The 22,786-nt window shown below is 40.7% G+C and overlaps 1 protein-coding gene across 4 annotated transcripts in view; it reads right to left on the reverse strand.

Annotated features, from left to right (window-relative positions):
• Positions 1-22,786, reverse strand: part of POPDC1 (popeye domain cAMP effector 1) — an 81,099-nt gene that overhangs the window by 34,846 nt on the left and 23,467 nt on the right. For all 4 annotated transcript variants that reach the window (XM_075862217.1, XM_075862216.1, XM_075862218.1 and 1 more), the window contains exons 2-3: positions 12,955-13,173; positions 4,217-4,341 (exon numbers count right to left, since the gene is read on the reverse strand). In XM_075862217.1, coding sequence (XP_075718332.1) covers positions 4,217-4,341; positions 12,955-13,162 — 333 coding nt within the window. In that variant the 5' untranslated portion in view covers positions 13,163-13,173. The remainder of the gene's footprint in view (positions 1-4,216; positions 4,342-12,954; positions 13,174-22,786) is intronic.

Genomic DNA, 22,786 nt, shown 5'->3' on the forward strand with positions numbered 1-22,786 from the left:
CAAACGTTTAGCTACACTATACATTTATAGTGCATTTGTTTAAAAGGGGAATGGCTACTGTGTACTACAATTGCCCTTGGCTACCTTCACCAACATGTACTGTGTAGCGTGCATTCCTTAATTGGCTAGAGAAAATGTATAACCTATAATGCCAGGGGCAAATAAGGAGTTATTAAATGGGGGTTTCCAAGTACATTGGTGCCCACAATGATGAAAACAAAATGCATTGCATTATACACTTTTACATGAGATAGTTTCGGTGTTAGTAATAGTATTCGGGTCATACACCTGCTAGTAGTTTAGCAGGTGATATTTAATGTCTCTGGTGGTTTAAGGTGAAGAAGGGGTATAGATAAAAATTATACATGGTAATTATGCATAATGTGTTTCTAATAACCCTGTAGGTCAGAGGTTAACTATTTGTCATAATTATATTATTAAATAATATTATTATATTGGTTAGGATGGTCTCGGGCAGGAAAACATTCTTATAAAAGGTCAGGGTTCTATTTTTTGGCTAAAGAGCTCCAAATCCCCTGGTTTCCTTCATATATCCATAGTGTAACACAGTGGTTGCAAACAGGGGTGCTGTGAGAACCCTCCAATCCACTGCCACCACATAAAAAAAGCTTGTGCTTGTAGCAGACGTGATGCACGTACGTCTGCTACAATAGCCCCCCCCCCCGACACTTACTTGTTCATCCTATGCTTGTAGCAGACGTGATGCACGCACGTCTGCTACAAGTCCTGCCCATCGCTTCCCGCCAAAACAGCCTGACTGAGAGGAGCCATTAACGCTGCGGTCCTGGGCAGCATAAGTATGTGATTCCTTCTCCTGCAGTAAGCACACTTTTGTGCCATTACAATTACATCTCTATGATGTGATTGCAGCAGTGATATAGCGTGCTTACTGCAGAAAAAGGAATTAACTTCTGTCTGTGGCTGTGACTGGGTGAAGCTCAAAGGGAGAGCCGCCGGTGAGGACATCTTTTTTTGCCTACCCTTGTGCTCAGAGGTAGGGTGGGGATAGTGATGGTTATTTTACTGGTGGGGGCTGATGGTCACTTTACTGGTGGGGGGCTGATGGTCACTTTACTGGGGGGGCTGATGGTCACTTTACTGGGGGGGGGGCTGATAGGCACTTTACTGGGGAGGCTGATGGGCGTGAGAGTGGAGGCTGATGGGCGTGAGAGTGGAGCTGATGGTCGTTTCCTCATTGCTGAAAGTGTTTTGTTTGGGGGTGTGGTGTAATGTAAAGATGTAGCAAAGTATAAAGTGCATCTTATTTTTCAGACCAAGCTTGCTGGCCAACCTCGGTAAATCTACATTTCTTTCTCCTCCCACAAACATTTGTCCATGTGATACCTCAGCTGCAAAGGACCTGTCTCCAGTCTCATAAGGGTCAGTTCGCACTGCATTTTTTGGTGCTAATTTTGACACGGAAACTGCGTTGGAATCAGCGGCAAGAAACGCCACAAAGCCCCCCCCCCCTATTGATTTAAATGGGGTGAAGAGGCGTTATTTTTCCCAGGAGGCTTTTGGCTGCTTGCGGAAAGAAAAACGGCAGGCTCTTTCTTCAAGTGGTTTCCACCTCTGACCTCCCATTGAAATCAATAGGAGGCAAAAAAAAACCTGCGGTACTCGTTTGGAAAGTTTTTTTGCCAGCAGTTTTTGCATTAGCTTCAATGGCTTAAAAAACGCAGGCAAAAAAACACTGCAAAAACACGGGAAAAAGACGTCAGACAACGCTGGCAAGTTTTTTCTGCCTTACAAAAAACGCTGCGTAAACTTACCCTTAGAGTGTACTGCTTGTTTTTAGCAAATTTTTTTTGTCTTATTGTAAAGAATTTTTGGTAGGGGTGCCTTGAGGAAAAAATAATATTTCAGAGGTGCTTCGAGCCTGAAAAGGTTGGGAAACTTTGGTGTAACATGATAAAATTATGTCTTCCTGTAGCTGCCACTAGAGGGAGCTCACTGTATAAGGATTTTTACAGCTCTCATTGAACTCAATATTAAATTCATAAGCAGTGAGTTGGAAGAGGGAGTTACAGACTTTAGCTGGATATTTTTCGCTGCTCAGAGGGGGGTTTCCAGATACAAAAAAATGCCCACCTCAAGTGCGTCCCTGAAAGCATAACCAAATCCTGCACAATTTTCTTGTGCCTTTTATAATTTTGCCAAAATCAGCAGTTTTATGCAGGTAAAGTAATTAAGGAATAAATATGTTAAACACATATGTTGGTGCAGTATGGATCCCTACATTCTACACAGACAATGATTTTAAATTAAATAGTGGATATTAAATTGTATAAATGATATGCATGTAGCTGCAGATGTAATATAGTTTCTGCATTACCTTTATTGAAATTACTTATTTTATTTTTACTTAATTTAATGGACACATTTAGAAGCTTAAAAATCTTCATTGATTCAACCTACATTTCTGTAAATACGAACTTAAATAGATCTGAAAAGTAGAGCGCAAATTGAAATTTTGTTCATTACCTACCTCTGGGACTTTTTCTAATTCTATTTTGACATGAGGGGTTGACAGCAAGGACACTGAAGTGAAACTATGTGTTACTTGCCTTTTGAGAAAAATGCAGCATTAAATATTTATGTAATCTGCTGCATTTTAAACAAAAATATTATAGTAATAGAAATGTTACATAGTAAGAAATGTTCAGTATTAAAATAACCAAAACAAGTAGATTTTCACAATGTTATCCGGGGACCAAAATTTGCTTTGGATTTATATTTTATTCTGAAAAGAAGTCACTTACTAATGTACTTTAATTTTTAATTCTGTACTAAATCGTTCAATTCAAACCCGGTGAATTGGTGCCTGAAGTCATGAAGTTTTCCTAATATTGATTACACACAGACACGGCCCCACATGACTGAGGGCATGTTATCAAGCGCAAGACCACAAGAATCTGGCACAATGCCTATAGCTTGAGTCCCCAACAGAGCATCAGCTAGCGCTCTGCCCGGGACTCCAGCACTGCTCCCGACAGTGACGTCGGAAGCAGTGCTGAAGTCCAGGGCAGAGCGCTAGCTGATGTTCTGCTCTTCGACTCCAGCGATAGGCAATGTGACAGCCCCTTGAAGTTATGCGCTTAACACGCCGACACGAACAGCACAGGAAGCAAGCCCTCAGTCATGTGGGGCCATGTCGGCGCGTCAGCAATATTAGGAAAACTACAGGACTTCCGGCACCAATTTGAACTGAATGATTCAGTACAGAATTAAAAATGAAAGTACATTAGTAAGTGACTTCTTTTCACAATAAAATATAAATCCAAAGCAATTTTTGTTCCCCAGATAACCCCTTTTTCCCAGAATCATAGGATAGATACGTTTCTGATCGCTGGGGGCCCTATGCTGGGACCCCCAATGGTCGTGGGAACGCAGCTCCCGAACACCCTGTTCCTCCTCAATGCTCGACCGCAGAGAGGACATTAAATGAAGCGGCAGTCGAGAATGTTTCCATCATTCTCATAGACATTGAATGGAGCGGCGGCCGCATGCTCAACTGCCGCTCCATTCAAGCTCCTTCTCACTGGAGGGGGTGCAGTGAGGAGGATCTGGGCGTTCAGGACACCCGTTCTCACGATCGATGGGGGTCCCACCAGACAATGATCACCTGTCCAGTGTATAGATGATAATTTATGATTTCTGGAAAAACCCCTTTAACAACCAGGCTATAGAAATGTATTTTGTTTTATATGACGATCTATATTTTGCATCCCATTTGCTTCCTCATGGGATCACAAGAAAACCTTAAGGAATTTTTAGATCTGTTGGCTGTCCTGCTTTATTAAGGAGTTATTGCTTATGCACTTTCCCTAACATGTTGTACAGAGTACATCAAAACCAAAAATATTCTTTAAGCCACCAATTTAGATTTTATTATTTTTTGTTTTGTCAGAAATTTTTATTTAACTGGTTACAGTAGTGTTTTCCTTTAATTGACTTTATATTATGTAATAGGTTTATTTTGCTTCATGTAACTCAGTCAGTCATTCTCTCTAGGATTTCTACCCTCATATTGTTGAATATTTGTTTTTTTGGTGGGGCAGCTGGGAAAATACCTTGTTGTTTTACCCTCCTATGCCCCCTTTCCTTAATTGTTATTTTGTACTCGTGTGTTTTACAATAAAGCTAAACACTGATTAAACAAACAATATTTTGTTCATTTAAAGATATTACTTACGGGTCTTTTTTTATATACCAGGTAAATAAAATGCATAAAATTGATAACCAGAAAAACTGAGTTCCATATCGTTACATCAAAAGCACATCGGAAAAGAGTTGCCCAAATGATGAAAAAAGAACAACCTATAGAAAACAAAAACAGGAAATTAGTTTTTTGTTCTTTCTTAGGATAGGTCATCAACGTCAGATCAGTTGAGGTCAGATTTCCGGCACCCCTACTGGGAAATCGGCAGTCCCGTGAGTGATGTGGCCTCTCCATTGCTTACCAGCATTGGCTGCGGCTGGCATTGCCGCTCAGTCCCATTCACTAAAAGAGTTGCAGTACCAGGCACAGCCACTACCAGATGTATTCAGCTGTGCATGGTAAGCAATAAAAAGACCGCAGCACTCACCGTAGTGCTGCAGCTGATTTAATCAGCTGATTGGTGGGTGGGCCCCATTGGTCTGACATTGATATCAAGGTCCTAGAAAACCCCTTTAAATACATTTTCTCAAATAGAACATACACAGAACAAGAAATAATTAATATGAACAAATCAACGTAATTATCTACAAAACATATCAAGTATAATACAGAAGAAATAGTCCATCAATCAGCAGGAAAATCTCAGCAATCCCTCCTTGGAAAAAGAAAACTAAGGGTTAGTCCACACATTGCATAATATTAAGGATTTTCTGTAACGGCATTTGTTGCAGGAAAATCCGCAGCAAATACAGTAGCAGCAAAGTCGATGAGAGAAAACAAATCTCATCCACACCCTTGCAGTTGTTGCCTTTTTTGTGTGGCGGGTTCGTAGCATTTCCACCGCAACAAAACGCAACTCTGGAAAAATAAAATTAAAAAAATTATATACTTACCCAGGAGTCTGTGTTTTTTCCTCCAGGCCGGCCTTCTGGGTTGACGCTTCATCCCATGTGACCTACGCTGCAGCCAATCACAGGCTGCAGTGGTCTCCTGGGATGAAACGTCACCCCAGGAGGACGGCCTGCTAGCAGGCTGGTTAAGTGCTACAGTTTTCCCGCGAAAAACTGCACCACAGTTTGGTGCGTTTTTTCGTTCGAAAACCACTTTTACGCAGCGTATCCGCCCCATGTGAATTCTGCCTAACAGTGAGAGAGATATAAAGACATACGAGTAAAATAATGTAATACATATAAATCACATTTTAAACATATATATATATATATATATATATATATATATACCGCTTTCCAAAATATTATGCAAATGTTATTTTTCGCTGATTTTCCTAAATAGTCGATGCAAATGACAGTCAGTATAATCTTCAAGCCATCAACCGTTGGAGTATAATGCGAATTTTATTGAACAAATCTCCTAATGATAACAGATTTTTTTTGAGAAGTAAAAAACTCAAAGTGCACTGTTTCAAACTATTATGCACAACAGAGATCAAAACATTTTAAAGGTTGTAAAGAGAACTAAAATGGTAATTTGTTGAATTTGCAGCCTCAGGAGGTCATATTTACAGAAATCAAAAGCTCTTTCAATAAAAAAAAACTTAACAGGCTAAGTTACATTATAACATAGGACCCCTTCTTTGATATCACCTTCACAATTCTTGCATCCATTGAATTTGTGAGTATTTGGACAGTTTCTGCTTGAATATCTTTGCAGGATGTCAGAATAGCCTCCCAGAACTTCTGTTTTGATGTGAACTGCCTCCCACCCTCATAGATATTTTGCTTGAGGATGCTCCAAAGGTTCTCAATAGGGTTGAGGTCAGGGGAACATGGGGGCCACACCATGAGTTTCTCTCCTTTTATGCCCATAGCAGCCAATGACACAGAGGTATTCTTTGCAGCATGAGATAATTTTGCTACGGAAGGCACGGTTCTTCTTTTTGTACCACGGAAGAAAGTGGTCAGTCATAAACTCTACGTACTTTACAGAGGTCATTTTCACACCGTCAGGGACCCTAAAGGGGCCTACCTGCTCTCTCCCCATGATTCCAGCCCAAAACATGACTCCGCCACCTCCTTGCTGACGTCGCAGCCTTGTTGGGACATGGTGGCCATTCACCAACCATCCACTACTCCATCCATCTGGACCGTCCAGGGTTGCACGGCACTCATCAGTAAACAACACGGTTTGAAAATTAGTCTTCATGTATTTCTGAGCCCACTGCAACCGTTTCTGCTTGTGAGCATTGTTTAGGGGTGGCCAAATAATAGCTTTATGCACACTTGTAAACCTCTGGAAGATCCTACACCTTGAGGTTCGCGGGACTCCAAAGGCACCAGCGGCTTCAAATACCTATTTGCTGCTTTGCAATGGCATTTTAGCAGCTGCTCTCCTAATCCTATTAATTTGTCTAGCAGAAACCTTCATCATTATGCCTTTATCTGAACGAACCCGTCTGTGCTCTGAATCAGCCACAAATCTTTTCACAGTACGATGATCACGCTTAAGTTTTCTTGAAATATCCAATGTTTTCATACCTTGTCCAAGGTATTGCACTATTTCACGCTTTTCGGCAGCAGAGAAATCCTTTTTCTTTCCCATATTGCTTGAAACCTGTGGCCTGCTTAATAATGTGGAACGTCCTTCTTAAGTAGTTTTCCTTTGATTGGGCACACCTGGCAAACTAATTATCACAGGTGTCTGAGATTGATTACAATGATCCAAAGAGCCCTAAGACACAATACCATCCATGAGTTTAATTGAAAAACTAATAATTCAATGTTTATGACACTTAAATCCAATGTGCATAATAATTTGGAACACAGTTTATATATATATATATTTTGTATATACACACACTGTATGGACAAAGTATTGGGACACCTACACATTACACCTACAGGAGATTTTAGGACATCCCATTTAAAATCCATAGGCATTAATAGGAGGTTGGCCTAACCTTTGCTGTAAAAACAGTTTCCACTCTTCTGGGAAGGCTTTCTACAAGATTTCGGAGTGTGACTGTGGGAATTTTTGCCCATTCATCCAAAAGAGAATTAGTGAGGTCAGACACAGATGTTGGATGAGAGGGCCTGGCTCGCAATCAACATTATACAGTAGTTCATCCCAAAGGTGTTTGATGGGGTTGAGTGAAGGGCTCTGTGGGGGCCAGTCAAGTTCTTCCACACCAAACTCCCAACAATACCTTTATGGACCTTGCTTTGTGCACTGGGGCACAGTCATGCTGGAACAGAAAAAGGCCTTCCCTAAAGTGATACCACAGAGTTGAAAGAATACGATTGTCCAAAATGTCTTATATGCTGAAGAATTACATTTTCCCTTCACTGGAACTAAGGGGCCTAGGCCAACTCCTGGAAAACAAACCAGCAGAATTAATTCTCCTCCACCAAACTTTACAGGTGGCACAATGCAGTCAGGCAGGTAATGCTCTCCTGGCATTCACGAAACCCAGACTCATTCATCAGACTGCCAGATAGAGAAGCATGATGCGTCACTCCACAGAACACGTTTCCACTACTCCAGAGTCCAGTGGTGACATGCTTTACACCAACTCCATCTGACGCTTGGCATTGTGCTTGGTGATGTAAGGCTTGCATTCAGCTGCTCGCCCATGGGAATCCATGCCATGAAGCTCCCAGGGCACAGTTTTTGTGTGGATGTTAATGCTAGAGGAAGCAGTTATTGAGTCCACAGAGCATTGTCGACTTTCATGCACTATGGACCTCAGCGCTCGGCGACCCCGCTCTGTAACTTTACGTGGTCTGCCACTTCGTGGCTGAGTTGTTGTGGTTCCTAAACGCTTCCACTTTGCAATAATATCACTCACAGTTGATCGTGGAATATCTAGGAGGGAAGAAATTTCACAAACTAACTTTTACAACGGTGACATCCTATTACTGTACCACTCTCAAATTCAGTGAGCTCTTTAGAACAACCCAGTCTTTCACAAATGTCTGTAAAGGCAGACTGCATGGCTAGGTGCTGAATGTTATACACCTGTGGCAATGGGACTGAATGAAACACCTGAATTTAATAATTAAGAGGTGTGCCCCAATACTTTTGTCCATATAGTGTATACTCACATGTAAGAGAAATACATATGGAAAAAAGGCTATAGGGGGATGGCTTCAAGATTGGGAAGTAAAAGAGAACCAACAGGGGAAGGCAACAAAATCATGTAACATAGGCTCTTATGGAGAGTTGAAGCCAGGCTCAGAACCTGTCAAAGTCATTAAAGAGCATCTAGGGTTGCCAGGTACTAAAAACAGCAGCAATTTATGAGCATCAATTCCTCTATTCTCAACATATACAAGACAATTTAAAGAGATTTTTCCATCAACATCTATGGAATATGAATGGGATCCCTACCGATCATGAAAACGGGAGTCCCAAGCCCTGCCTGCTTAGGACAGAGCTGAGCGGAGAGGACTGAAGAGCTGGCAGCACATCTGCTGACTCTCTTCATCATAGCCTATGGGAGTTATAAAAACAACTGTTTTCTATAGCCTATGTATATGCCATAAGTGTCATTGAAAAAACTCTTTAAAGAGAACCTTTAGCTTTTACATGTGCACACTCTCCTCTCTCTAGCTCTTTCTGTGGCACTGTCCATAGCTGATTGGACAGTGTCACAGCCATGTTACATGCCCCCTTGCCATTACACGCCCCATTGACAGTTCAGAGGGTTATTTAAATATTGGGCGCCAAATATAACAGCACCGATATCTAAATAACGGAGGAGGGTAGGAAAAAAATGTAAAGTGCTCCAGGGTTTGTGCAGCCCTGCCTCTAACATGCTGCACTCATCTGCACATGTATGGGTAGGTGAAAGGTTCTCTTTGAAGAGTGTATTTTTACATCCCCATTGCCAATTGCATATAGTATGTAGCGGAGAATATTCTTGAATCCGGATACAAAAATAGTTCGATGTGAACATTTTAGAAATCAGCAATCAAATTTTTGCCTGGGCCATAAGCAGTGAGCAATAACATCCTGTAGGAACAAGAAGAGCAACCAGGATCTGAAAAGGAAGGAGATAAACAAGTAATCCTGAAGTGGAACAATTTACTTGGAAGGGACCTTGGGCACAATTGATATAAAATAGGCTACTTTTTAATAAATATTATATTTCCTTAACTTAATTAATATATAATCTGCCTGAACACTACAGAAATATACCACATACTAAGTATCACTAAATAGCTTTCACTTAAATCACTCATAGCTGTCAAATGTCCTAAATATCAACAGAGAAATATGTCACTTCTGAAGGGCCCTCTGATCTATGGTTTATAATTTTCAGGATTTCTACCAAGCCACAAATCTTGTGTCAAGCCCTGGCATTTAATCCGGCAAATATAATTTTCTGACCTATTTATATTTTCTCACTGCAATCTGAAAGTTTGGAATGCAAAGTCACTAAACACAGATCAAAGTGAATGACATATAATTAAAGGAAAAAGAATAATCTGTATTTAAGAGAGAAAGGATAAGGTCGCTGAAGTGGAGAGCATGATATAATTTTCACCACACATACATTTATAGATATAAGAAACGCAAATTTATTGTAAAATATATTTAGGAATATCTTTTAATAGGGAACTTTTAGCATTGGTTATATAGTAAATATAAAACCTACCATTTTCAGCATGTTGCTGTTGACGGATCTGTTATTTTTATACTGTGACGGATTGCATAATGGTGTCCTGCTGTAAACGGGCTGTGCGTTTCATTGACTCCTTAAAAGTGCCTGTACATAGTGTCAGTGCTGCGGTAGTGTGCCACACAGTTTTACCGCAGCCGCGGCTTGTACAGGTGAAGCACATTGAAATCAATTTGCAATAAAACTACGTTAAATTTTTCCACGCGATTCTCAACCGCAAGGTACAGGCACCCAAACATTATAACACTCCCTGCTTGCTCAGTTATTACCACATGAATACCATTGGAAGCATTTATCTATTAATCAGACTATTTGTTAATAAATTAATCTGTATATATAAACAAAATAGGTAGGGAAGCAGCACGCCAAAAAAATGTGAGATTTATTCATCAAACTCCACAACGTTTCACCCTCTCCATGAGAGCTGTTTCATAGAGAGGGTGAAACGTTGTGGTGGTGTTTGGTGAATAAATCTCTAATTTTTTTGGAGTGCTGTTTCCCTGCCTATTTTGTTTATAACCTTGAGGAAAAGGGTCGTTTCTCTGAACGTGAGGTATTTCATTCTACTGTGCTGCTCCATTTTTACATATATATATATACACTACCGTTCAAAAGATTAGGGTCACTTAGAAATGTACTTATTTTTGCAAGAAAAGCACAGTTTTTTCAATGAAGATAACATTAAATTAATCAGAAATACACTCTATACATTGTTAATGTGCTAAATGACTATTCTAGCTGCAAACGTCTGGTTTTTAATGCAATATCTACATAGGTGTATAGAGGCCCATTTCCAAAAACAATCACTCCAGTGTTCTAATGGTACATTGTGTTTGCTAACTGTGTTAGAAGGCTAATGGATGATTAGAAAACACTTGAAAACCCTTGTGCAATTATGTTAGCACCGCTGTAAACAGTTTTGCTGTTTAGAGGAGCTATAAAACTGACCTTCCTTTGAGCTAGTTGAGATTCTGGAGCATTACATTTGTGGGTTCGATTAAACTCTCAAAATGGCTAAAAAAAGAGAGCTTTCATGTGAAACTCGACAGTCTATTCTTGTTCTTAGAAATGAAGGCTATTCCATGCGAGAAATTGCCAAGAAACTGAAGATTTCCTACAACGGTGTGTACTACTCCCTTCAGAGGACAGCACAAACAGGCTCTAACCAGAGTAGAAAGAGAAGTGGGAGGCCCTGCTGCACAACTGAGCAACAAGACAAGTACATTAGAGTCTCTAGTTTGAGAAATAGACGCCTCACAGGTCCTCAACTGGCAGCTTCATTAAATAGTACCCGCAAAACGCCAGTGTCAACGTCTACAGTGAAGAGGCGACTCCGGGATGCTGGCCTTCAAGGCAGAGTGGCAAAGAAAAAGCCATATCTGAGACTGGCTAATAAAAGGAAAAGATTAGTATGGGCAAAAGCACACAGACATTGGACAGAGGAAGATTGGAAAAAAGTGTTATGGACAGACGAATCGAAGTTTGAGGTGTTTGGATCACACAGAAGAACATTTGTGAGACGCAGAACAACTGAAAAGATGCTGGAAGAGTGCCTGACGCCATCTGTCAAGCATGGTGGAGATAATGTGATGGTCTGGGGTTGATTTGGTGCTGATAAAGTGGGAGATTTGTACAAGGTAAAAGGGATTTTGAATAAGGAAGGCTATCACTCCATTTTGCAACGCCATGCCATACCCTGTGGACAGCGCTTGATTGGAGCCAATTTCATCCTACAACAGGACAATGACCCAAAGCACACCTCCAAATTATGCAAGAACTATTTAGGGAAGAAGCAGGCAGCTGGTATTCTATCTGTAATGGAGTGGCCAGCGCAGTCACCAGATCTCAACCCCATAGAGCTGTTGTGGGAGCAGCTTGACCGTATGGTACGCAAAAATTGCCCATCAAGCCAATCCAACTTGTGGGAGGGGCTTCTGGAAGCATGGGGTGAAATTTCTCCCGATTACCTCAGCAAATTAACAGCTAGAATGCCAAAGGTCTGCAATGCTGCAAATGGAGCATTCTTTGACGAAAGCAAATTTTGAAGGAGAAAATTATTATTTGAAATAAAAATCATTATTTCTAACCTCGTCAATGTCTTGACTATATTTTCTAGTCATTTTGCAACTCATTTGATAAATATAAGTGTGAGTTTTCATGGAAAACACAAAATTATCCGGGTGACCCCAAACTTTTGAACGGTAGTGTATATATATATATATATATATATATATATATATATATATATATATATATATATAAGTATATGTATATTTATACACACACACACATACATATATATATATACACACGCATATATGTATGTAAAGTAACAAATACAGGAGAAAAAATAGGAAACAAATACTATATATTACATTTGCTGATAGTGCAGCCCACCTTATTTAAAAGGTGTTGCTTTAGTTTAAAGGGAACCTGTCACCAGCATTTCACCTATTAAACCTGTGATTGGCTGCAGCCGTCACTTAGACTGAAACGTCATCCTGGGAAGCTGGACTGGAGACAGAAGCAGGGAGTTCTCGGTAAGTATGAACTTCTATTTTTTTTACAGGTTGCTGTATATTGTGATCGGTAGTCACTATCCAGGGTGCAGAAACAGTTACTGCCTATCGCTTAACTCTTTCAGCACCCTGGACAGTGACTATTTACTGACGTCTCCTAGCAACGCTCCCGTAATTCCGGGAGCCCCATTGACTTCCTCAGTCTGGCTGTAGACCTAGAAATACATAGGTCCAGCCAGAATGAAGAAATGTCATGTTAAAAAAGCAAGACGCATCCGCAGCACACATAACATGTGCATGACAGCTGCGGACTTCATTGCGGAATTTAGAATCTCCATTGAAGTCAATGGAGAAATTCCGCCATGAGTCCGCAACCAGTCCGCCACTGCTCCGCAACAGACAGAGCATGCTGCGGACACCAAATTCCGCTCCGCAGCCTATGCTCCGCAGCGGAATTTTACGCATCGTCTAAACGAACACTTCTAAATTTAAGTGGAAGTCAATGGAGAAACGGCTCCGCTGCGGATTAACGCTGCGGAGTGTCCGCAGCGGAATTCAAGTGAAATTCCGCCACGTGTGAACCCAGCCTTAGTCTTCAGACTGAAACTTACCTAGACATAGAAAAGCACGAAGGAAAATCATATGAAGGTTCAGTGTTGTAGGAATAACCAGTCCTAAGGCAAAACATACATTTGCCAAATGAAAAACCAAGTGGTGAATTTCTTTCCAGTTTTCACACACCTCATCCTGTGTAGTGTTCTGGATGCCAGCTGTAGAATTCATTGGTAGCATGATGGTTATTATGCTTTGAGTAGTCATTTTTAAAAACCCTGGCAGATAAACAGAAAGCACATATTTAGTATCTGGCAATAAGAGACACATTTTCAAGGGTGAATCGCATAATGTCCTCACAAGAAGAATTGCACTCCTTCCCACTGTATAAGACACCTTGTTTACTGTTCTGTATCCTCACTTTAAAAACGACTTCCATGTGGGTGGGATGAGGGAATGAAGCTGCTAAAAAAACCAATTGCATTCAACCAGAAAAATTCAAATGCGCAGATGGATATTTCACTCTAAAAGCTGGGTTCACATGTTGCATTTTTAAACAGTTGGGTAGAAAAAAGCATCTAAACACTGCATGCATTTTTTAATCACCCATGCGTTTTACAAGGTATTTCAGCTGTAAGCCTATGACTACTCAATTTTAAACCAGATTACAGCTGAAATACTTTGCAAAATGTTCGGGCAATTAAAGAAGGCATTTGTTTTTTAGATGCGTTTTTCTCCCGAACAGTTCAAAAATGCAACATAAATGCAACATAAATGCAACATGTGAACCTGGCCTAAGAAATGTTGACAGGTGGCACCTGTTGAAGCCTGACTGCAACCATAAATGGACAGATCAGGTACTGACTAAAGTCTAATGTCTATGATCAGCTAACTAAATGGTTATTAAAAGTTACAATTTTTAAGAAGCTAAAAAATATGCCGATATCAGATTTTACCTTTATTATCAGGATCATTAAGAATTTTGCGATACCAAATGTATTTTTTTTTTACATTTCACTAGTTGCACTGTAAGTGTATTATTTAAGGAAATATTCAGGCGTAAGCGGTCATTCCGCTTTTTTTTCCGCGGCTGCCGAAAAATTGTGGCAAAATTCTGCGATCTTTCACTTATAATGTGACAGGTGCCTCCTGTACTATAAGAAAGGTATGTGAACAGCATTTCTAATACATGTATATTAGAAAAAACTGTATGATTTCCTATTCTACAAATAAGAAAAAAAACAAAAAAAACTGGACAACCCTTTTTACTTTTATCGGCCTCCAAGTATAAATATCGGCTTGGTCAGTGATATACAGGCCTGGTGGCACCCTAGATGGGAAGAGGTTAATATCCTAGTAGTAACACAGCACACTTTTGCTTATGAGTCCTCTGTATTCATGAAGTGATATACATTAAATGGCTTTTCCCAAAAAGACAAGCCCTTTCAATGTGTCCTATTACAGTACATGAATATCATAGAGGGGCTAACAGAGTGTCTCTTTCTCCCGCATAGGGCAAGTGTATGGGTAGCTGCAACTTCAGCAGTTTGTAAGGCTATGTTCTCATCTGCATCAGGACTCAGTCCGTCGGAACAGAGCCCTGACTGACACAAACTCAAACCGTAGGTTTCCGTTTCCATCACAATTTATTTAAATGGTGACAGATCCGGTGCCACTATTGAAATCAATGGTGATGGAAATGGAAACCTACGGTTTCAGTTTGTGTCAGTCAGGGCTCTGTTCCGATGGAAAGCTTCGACGGAACGCAGCCCTGACCTAGGTGTGAACGAAGCCCAATAGGTTTCAGTAGCTGGACTTGCAATGCTTATCTGATCGCCAGGCCCATAGACAGAAGGTCATTGCTGAATAAATCAATTGTATCAAGTTTGTTCTATTCAAATTTTATTATAACATTGTTTCTACAACAGTGCCAGTGACTCCTCAGCCTCAGTTAAACAGCATATAGGGAATTCTGAATCTTTCCAGCGTCACAACTATCACAGACTATAAATCACTGTGCTGTCCATGGTGCTGAATTAAATAAAAGCTATAGGAAAATCTACAATACATACATATAAATATATATTAACCCCTTCAGGACGCAGCCAATTTTTTCAAATCTGATATGTTTCACTTTATGTGGTAATAACTTCGGAATGCTTTTACCTATCCAAGCGATTCTGAGATTGTTTTCTCGTGAGACATTGGACTTTATGATACTGGCAAAATTTGCTCGATACATTAAGTATTTAATCGTGAAAAAGACCAAAATTTAGCGAAAAATTGCAAAAATTAGCATTTTTCTAAATTTATATGTATCTGCTTGTAAGACAGATGGTAATACCACACAAAATTGTTGCTAATTAACATCCCCCACATGTCTACTTTAGATTGGCATTGTTTTTTGAACATCCTTTTATTTTTCTATGACATCACAAGGCTTAGAACTTTAGCAGCAATTTCTCACATTTTCAAGAAAATTTCAAAAGGCTATTTTTACAGGGGGCAGATCAGTTGTGAAGTGGATTTTAGGGCCTTATATATTAGAAACCCTTGATAAGTCACCCCATTTTAAAAACTTCACCCCTCAAAGTATTCAAAACAGCATTTAGAAAGTTTCTTAACCCTTTAGATGTTTCACAGGAATTAAGGCAAAGTAGATGTGAAATTTTCAAATTTCTTTTTTTTTTTGCAGAAATTAATTTTTCATCTATTTTTTTTGTAACACAGAAAGTTTTACCAGAGAAACGCAACTCAATATCTATTTCCCAGATTCTGCCGTTTTTAGAAATACCCCACATGTGGCCCTAGTGCACTTATTGACTGCAGCACCAGCCACAGAAGCAAAGGAGCACCTAGAGGATTTTGGGGCCTCCTTTTTTATTAGAGAATATTTTAGGCACCATGTCGGGTCTGAAAGGCTCTTGCGGCGCTAAAACAGTGGAAATCCCCCAAAAGTGACCCCATTTTGGAAACTATACCCCTTGAGGAAATTATCTAGGGGTATAGTGAGCATTTTGACCCCGCAGATTTTTTGGAGAAATTATTGGAAGTAGGCCGTGAAAATGAAAATCTACATTCTTTCAAAGAAAATGTAGGTTTAGCTAATTTTTTCTAATTTCCACAAGGGCTAAAAGGAGAAAATGCACCACTACATTTGTAAAGCAATTTCTCCCGAGTAAAACAGTACCCCACATGTGGTAATAAATGGTTGTTTGGACACACGGCAGGGCTTAGAAGGGAAAGAGCGACATTTGGTTTTTGCAGCACAAATTTAGCAGGAATGGTTTGCGGAGACCACGTCGCATTTGCAAAGCCCCTAAGGGACCAAAACAGTGAAAACACCAAAAAAGTGACTCCATTTAGGAAACTACACCCCTTGAAGAATCCATCTAGGGGTGTAGTGAGCATTTTGAACCCACAGGGGTTTCATAGATTTTATTAGAATTGGGCAGTGAAGATAAAAAAAAAATTTTTTTTCCAATAAGATATAGCTTTGGCTCAAAATTTTTCATTTTCTCAACAAATAAAGGAATAAAAAAAAAAAACATTTGTAAAGCAACTTCTCTGGAGTACGGCAATACCCCATTTGTGGTCATAAACTGCTGTTTGGGCACACGGCAAGGATCTGAAGAGAAGGAGCGCCATTTGGCTTTTGGAGCACAGATTTTGCTGGATTGGTTTCTTGACACCATGTCACTATTGCAAAGCTCCTAAGGTGTCAGTACAGTGGAAACTCCCCAAAAGTGATTCCATTCACAAAACTACACCCCTTGAGGAATTCATCTAGGGGTGTAGTGAGCATTTTGACCCCACAGGTGTTTCATAGATTTTATTAGAATTGGGCAGTGAAAATTAAAAAAAATCCTTTTTCTTCAATAAGACGTAGTTTTAGCTGAAAATGTTTCATTTTCTCAACAAATAAATGAAAAAAAGCACCACAACACTTGTAAAGCAACTTCTCCTGTGTACGGCAATACCACATATGTGGTCGTAAACTGCTGTTTGGGCACACAGTAGGGCTCAAAAGGGAAGGAGCGCCATTTGGCTTTTGGAGTACAGATTTTGCTGGATTGGTTTCTGGGCGCTATGTCGCATTTGCAAAGTCCCTGTGGGACCAAAACAGTGGATCCCCCCCAGAAGTGACCCCATTTTGGAAACTACACCCCTCAAGGTATTCACTTAGGGGTGTAGTGAGCATATTAACACCACAGGTGATTGGCAGAAATTGGTGTGCACTCGATTTTGCAGAGTGAAAATGGGATTTTTTTTCTATAGATATGCCAATATGTGGTGCCCAGCTTGTGCCACTGGAGACACACACCCCAAAAATTGTTAAAAGGGTTCTCCCGGGTATGGCGATGCCATATATGTGGAAGTAAACTGCTGTTTGGGCACACTGTAGGGTTCAGAAGGGAGGTAGCGCCATTTGGCTTTTGGAGTGTGGATTTTGCTTGTAGTAGTCTTGTATTGAGTTTTACTGGTGTTTCCGTTTATAATGTGGGGGTACATGTAAGCCGGGCGGAGTATATAAGGGGCATAGTCAGGTGGTATAATAATGGGGTAAACAAAAACAATAAAATGATCCATAGATGTGTGTTACGCTGTGACACAATCCTTTCTGCACAGGCCGGTGTTGCACTGATAAATTGTGTCCTTTCTTATCCCCCTTTTGGTCCACACTCCGCACCTTTGCAGTTTGAGGAATTTTGCTGAGAAGTGTTGTCCTGGTATAATACGGGCACCCTCGCTTTCAGCAGATATGTTTGGGCCCTCCCCTTCCTGGTTCCCTAATTTTAGGGGCCTTGATAATTCGCCACTTGAAACAGAAGAAATGTTTCCCTCGGGCCGGCACAACTGCATATTTTTATTTCCTGGCTTATTGGAGCCTTAACTAATTTAATTTTTTCATAGACGTAGTGGTATGAGGGCTGTTTTTTTTGCGGGACGAGCTGTAGTTATTATTGGTACCATTTTGGGGTACATGCGACTTTTTGATCACATGTTATCCTTTTTTTTTTGGGAGGCAAGGTGACCAAAAAACAGCAATTCTGACATTATTTTTTTAATTCTTTTTATACAGCGTTCACCATGCGTTATAAATTACACGTTACCTTTATTCTGCAGGTCAGTCCGATTCCGGTGATACCTAATTTATAGCACTTTTTATGTTTTACAACTTTTTGCACAATAAAATAACCTTTGGAAAGAGAATGGATTTTTTCTGTTGCCAAGTTGTGAGAGCCATAACGGTTTTAATTTTTTCGTTGACGGAGGTGCATGAGGGCTTATTTTTAGCGAGACGAGTTATAGTTTTTATAGGTACCATTTTTAGGTACATGCGACTTTTTGATCACTTTTTATTTCAATTTTTGGAAGACAAAGTGACCAAAAAATAGCAATTATGTCAGTATTTTTAGTTTTTTTTTTACGGCGTTCACTGTGCGGAATAAATAACATAATATTTTTATAGTTACGGTCGTTACGGTCGCAGCGATACCAAATATGTATGGCTTTATTATTTTTTTCAATTATAAATGACTTGATAAAGGAAAAAGGGCGATTGTGTTTTGTGTTATTATTTGAAACTTTTATTGTATTTTTAGAACTTTTATTTTTACTTTTTTTACACTTTTTTTTTACACTTTTCTTTAGTCCCACTAGGGGACTTGAAGGTCCAACTGTTTGTTTGATGTTCTAATACATTGCACTACCCATGTAGTGCAATGTATTAGAATTGTCAGTTGTTCACTGACAGCAAGCCGATCAGGCTCCGCCTCCGGGCGGGGCCTAATCGGCTAACGTAATGGCAGATAGGAAGCCTTTGTTAGGCTTCCATTTGCCATAGCAATTGCCCCCCCCCCCCCCCGCAACAATCGGCCCCCGCAATCGCGTAGCGGGGTGCCGATGTTGCTATAAGAACTTAAATGCGGCGGTCACTATTGACTGCCGCAATTAAGGGGTTAATCGGTTCGGATCACCGCTGTGATCCGACCCGATGTTTTCCCCCAGTACTAAGGCTGCTAGTAGCAGCCTGTACTGGGAGATGCCGGGCTGCGGGGAGCGTCTGTGTGCTCTGTTAGGAGCACACGTGGATTAACGGGCTGCAGGCACAACGACCAGCTTTGCAACCCGTTAATCTACCTGGGGTGGTCGTGAAGGGGTTAATAGATTACGTAATAGATTTATAATTTTTAAGCTTGTATTCAATATTTGTGGAATTAAAATAAATAAATAAATAGGTTCATTCTAAGTGGAAGAGAAGTCTACTTTATCAGATGTCATTTGATTTTGGGAATATTTCTTCCCTAACGTTTTGCTGCACAAACAGTCAAGATTTTGAATGGATGCTTTTATGACTAAAGCAAATTACCCAAACATAAGACATCCTAGCGACAAATGTTTTATGGTTAAAGGGGTTGTACCAGACTCATCAATTATTACCAATCCACAAGATAGGTGATAATTGTCTGATCACTGGGGGGCCACCTGAGACCCCCACCGATCACAAAGACGGGGGTCATGAACCTTCCATTCCTCCTTACTGCACCCCCCGCAGTGAGGAAGAGCTTGAATAAAGCGCTGGACGAGCAAGCGCCCACTGCTCCATTTAATGTCTATGGGACTGACAGAAGCAGCCGAGTGCTGTACTTGTCAGTTTCCGTAATTTCCATAGACTGCCACTCCCATTAACGTCCTCCTCACTGCGGTTGAGCAGTGGGGATCAACAGGGGGTTTGGGTCCTGTTCTCGCGATCAGTAGGGGTCTCGGCAGTGGGGCCCCAGCGATCAGACTTTTATCACCTATCCTGTGAATAAGTGACAATTGTTGCTTCTGGGAATACCTTTTAAAAGGGTTATGTGGGGACGGAAAAGTATTAGCAGTGTAATCACTTCTCGTAGTCGTGCCGATTATGATATTTTAATAGATTTTTGCAGCGCTGACGAGGGACTACGGTATTGCTTTCGTCAAAACGACGGAACCCTTGCACAACGAAGACAAACGGAAACCATATGCACCGGATCCATCACCATTGAAATCAATGGTGATGCAAACGGAAATCTAAGGTTTCCATTTGTTTCAGTCAGGGTTCCGTTCACGGGTTCCCGACGGAAAGCGCAGACAGCCCTGACACAGATATAAACGAAGCCTTGAGAGGGTTTTACACTGGGCAATTATCGGGCAAACGGTCGTTCATAGAACGCTTGTTGCCGATAAGTGCCCTGTCTAAATAGGGCAGCGATTAGCAGATGAACTGGCAAACAATCATTCATCTGCTGGTCGTATCGTTTTAAAAAACTGAAATATTATGGTTGTCGGCAGGACATCTTCCTGTGTAAAGAGGGAGACGCGTTGTAGACATGATAATGTATGGGGACAAGCAATCGGAGTAAGGACCGCCGATCAATGATGTCTCATTGATCTGTGCTCGTTGCACCGGCCAAAATAGGGCCTATAGGATGAAGACATCTACCAGCTATCTTAGAGGATAAGAAAACTACTTAAATAATCATTTCAGAGGAGGTCTACACTGTACAGAAAAAGGAATGTATTATCTACCCTGAAGCTGCAAATAAAATTTTACGATTGTGGCTGTACTTGCTATCAAAATGGAGTACAGACTTATTATACATAATGACATTTATAAATTATACTTTCTAGGTTAGCACTTCATATGCATGTCACTGAAAAGCAATACTACTTTTTAATGTAACAGGATAGATGAAGCATATACACTGGAATTTCAAATTTGATGAGAGTAGATCCAAATATACACCATAATCATGAAATGGCCATCACAGTGCAATTTACATAACTCACTGGCAATCCCTACACTATATAGCTTTGTGACCTTCAAAACAAGCTCGAACGAGTCCTCAATTCAGTCCTGCTATAATGAATCAACGATCAGTCTTAATAGTCACATTAGAGCTCAGAGCGCTTTTCACTTTCATACCTTTAAAACGATAGTAAAATAGTGGTCACACATAAAATAGCTTGGTATAATGCATTGAATTCTAACAGCTCTGTGTTTATTCAGAAAAGATTAAAGGGTTATTCCCATCTCAGACATTTATGGCATATTCACAGGATATGCTATAAATGTGTGATAGGTATGGGTCTCAGCTCTGAGAACCGCACATATTTGGAGAACAGGTTTCCCCTAACACTTATCCCTCCTGGTAAGGCTGCCTCATCCAGTCAGAGAATGAATGGACAGGGGGTCACGAACGGTAGTTCTCCATTCTGTTCTATGAGAGTTGTGGAAACAGCCGATAATGCCCTGCTCGACTGTTTTGGTAACTCCTATTTAACAGAATGGAGAGAGCCATGCACATGCCTGACCACTTCTCCACGTAGTCTCCATCATAATTCTGAGGACAGCTGCCACTTCACCAGCCAGCTTGTGGGTCGGATGACTCCTTTTCTCAATATAGATGTGGGCCCCAGAGCTGGTACTCTAATCTATTAGACATTTATAGCATATCCTGAAGATATGACAATAAATGTCCATGATGGGAATAACCCTTTACATTCTCCGGCCCGCGACCCACTCTGGCTTTCTGGGTAATTGCTCCTTGTCTCTGCCTCTGCTTTTACAGGTGTCATTGATTGACAAACTTAATTTTGCCTTGGTCAACTGATCAGTTGATATCCAGGCAATAGCCACGTACCAGCAACTGGTTAAGTTTACAAACACATCGGCAGCCCTGTTCAGAGAATTTTAGGACAGAGAACACAAAAGTCTGTGTGGAACTAGACTTAAAACTGTTTCCTCATCCTTTATTGTCACACTACAAGATAAAAGCTTGCCCTGTTGGACTTGACGACAGAACCCATCTTATGTCAATAGGGTCTGTTGGGTGTTTGTGGTATTCGTCATACAACGGATCCGGCACTGAGTCTCGATTTCTATTTCCAGTCGTAGGATTGTCAAATTAGAACAGCAGAGGACTGAGTAGTCAAGCAGCACAGGAACATATTCTAAACAGTTATTAAAGGGATACAATATGATTAGGCCCCAATACATCTTGTTTTTTTAACTACATTTATCACATATGTAGTAAAAGCTCTCGAAGTACATGATAAATGTGTCCATAGCGCTCCATTAGCCCGACGGAGGTCAAAAGAGTGTTCTTTTTGCTGGCCGTTTGGCCTGTACATGTATAGCTTTTTCAGTAGACTACGCTACTCCATCCTGAGGGAACCCGCAAAAAAAACTAGACCGAGCTGTATAAGTTTTTGTTTTTATAAGTATGGGTTAGGCATCTGTCACAGGTATATGTTAAACTTATAGGTCGGGAAGCTCCAGTGATATAACTGTCCATATATGGATACTTATGTAGATGGAGCTCCCTGCACAGCCGCTATACCTAGGCGACTCCGGCCCAGGGCAAGCTCATGATGTCACTGTCTATATATCGACAGTCATGTCAGGAGCTTCCAAAGGGCCAGAGTCCACAAGCAGAGCTTCAGGAATCGTTCTTCCTGGGGATGCTCCTGTAGGCACTGTCCATATATAAAAACAGACTTCAGAAGCTTCCCCAGGGCCGAGATCCCCAGCCGACGTATCCTACCGCATTCCTTACAGTGGGATACATTGCAGCCCTCTATCAAAGGTATACGTCGGGACTCCTCCAGACGTATAAGTCTGATGGTAGGCCAAAATGCGATGAGAAGAGGGGCTTATAAAATAAGTAGCAATGTACAAAGAAGAAAGTTACTTTTGGCTACGATTTACATTGTAATGTTATTTTTAGGATTGACACCTTGTTAGAGGAGATATTTCTTGTAAGTATTGACTGATAAGTGCATGTCCTGGACATTCTCCCAGAATTTCCCTCTGCTGCCAACAAGATAAAGAGGACAATGATAAGGGCTGATTCCTTC

This window comes from Rhinoderma darwinii, chromosome 4 (genome assembly GCF_050947455.1).
Source record: "Rhinoderma darwinii isolate aRhiDar2 chromosome 4, aRhiDar2.hap1, whole genome shotgun sequence".
In the NCBI taxonomy this organism is placed as follows: Eukaryota; Metazoa; Chordata; class Amphibia; order Anura; family Rhinodermatidae; genus Rhinoderma; species Rhinoderma darwinii.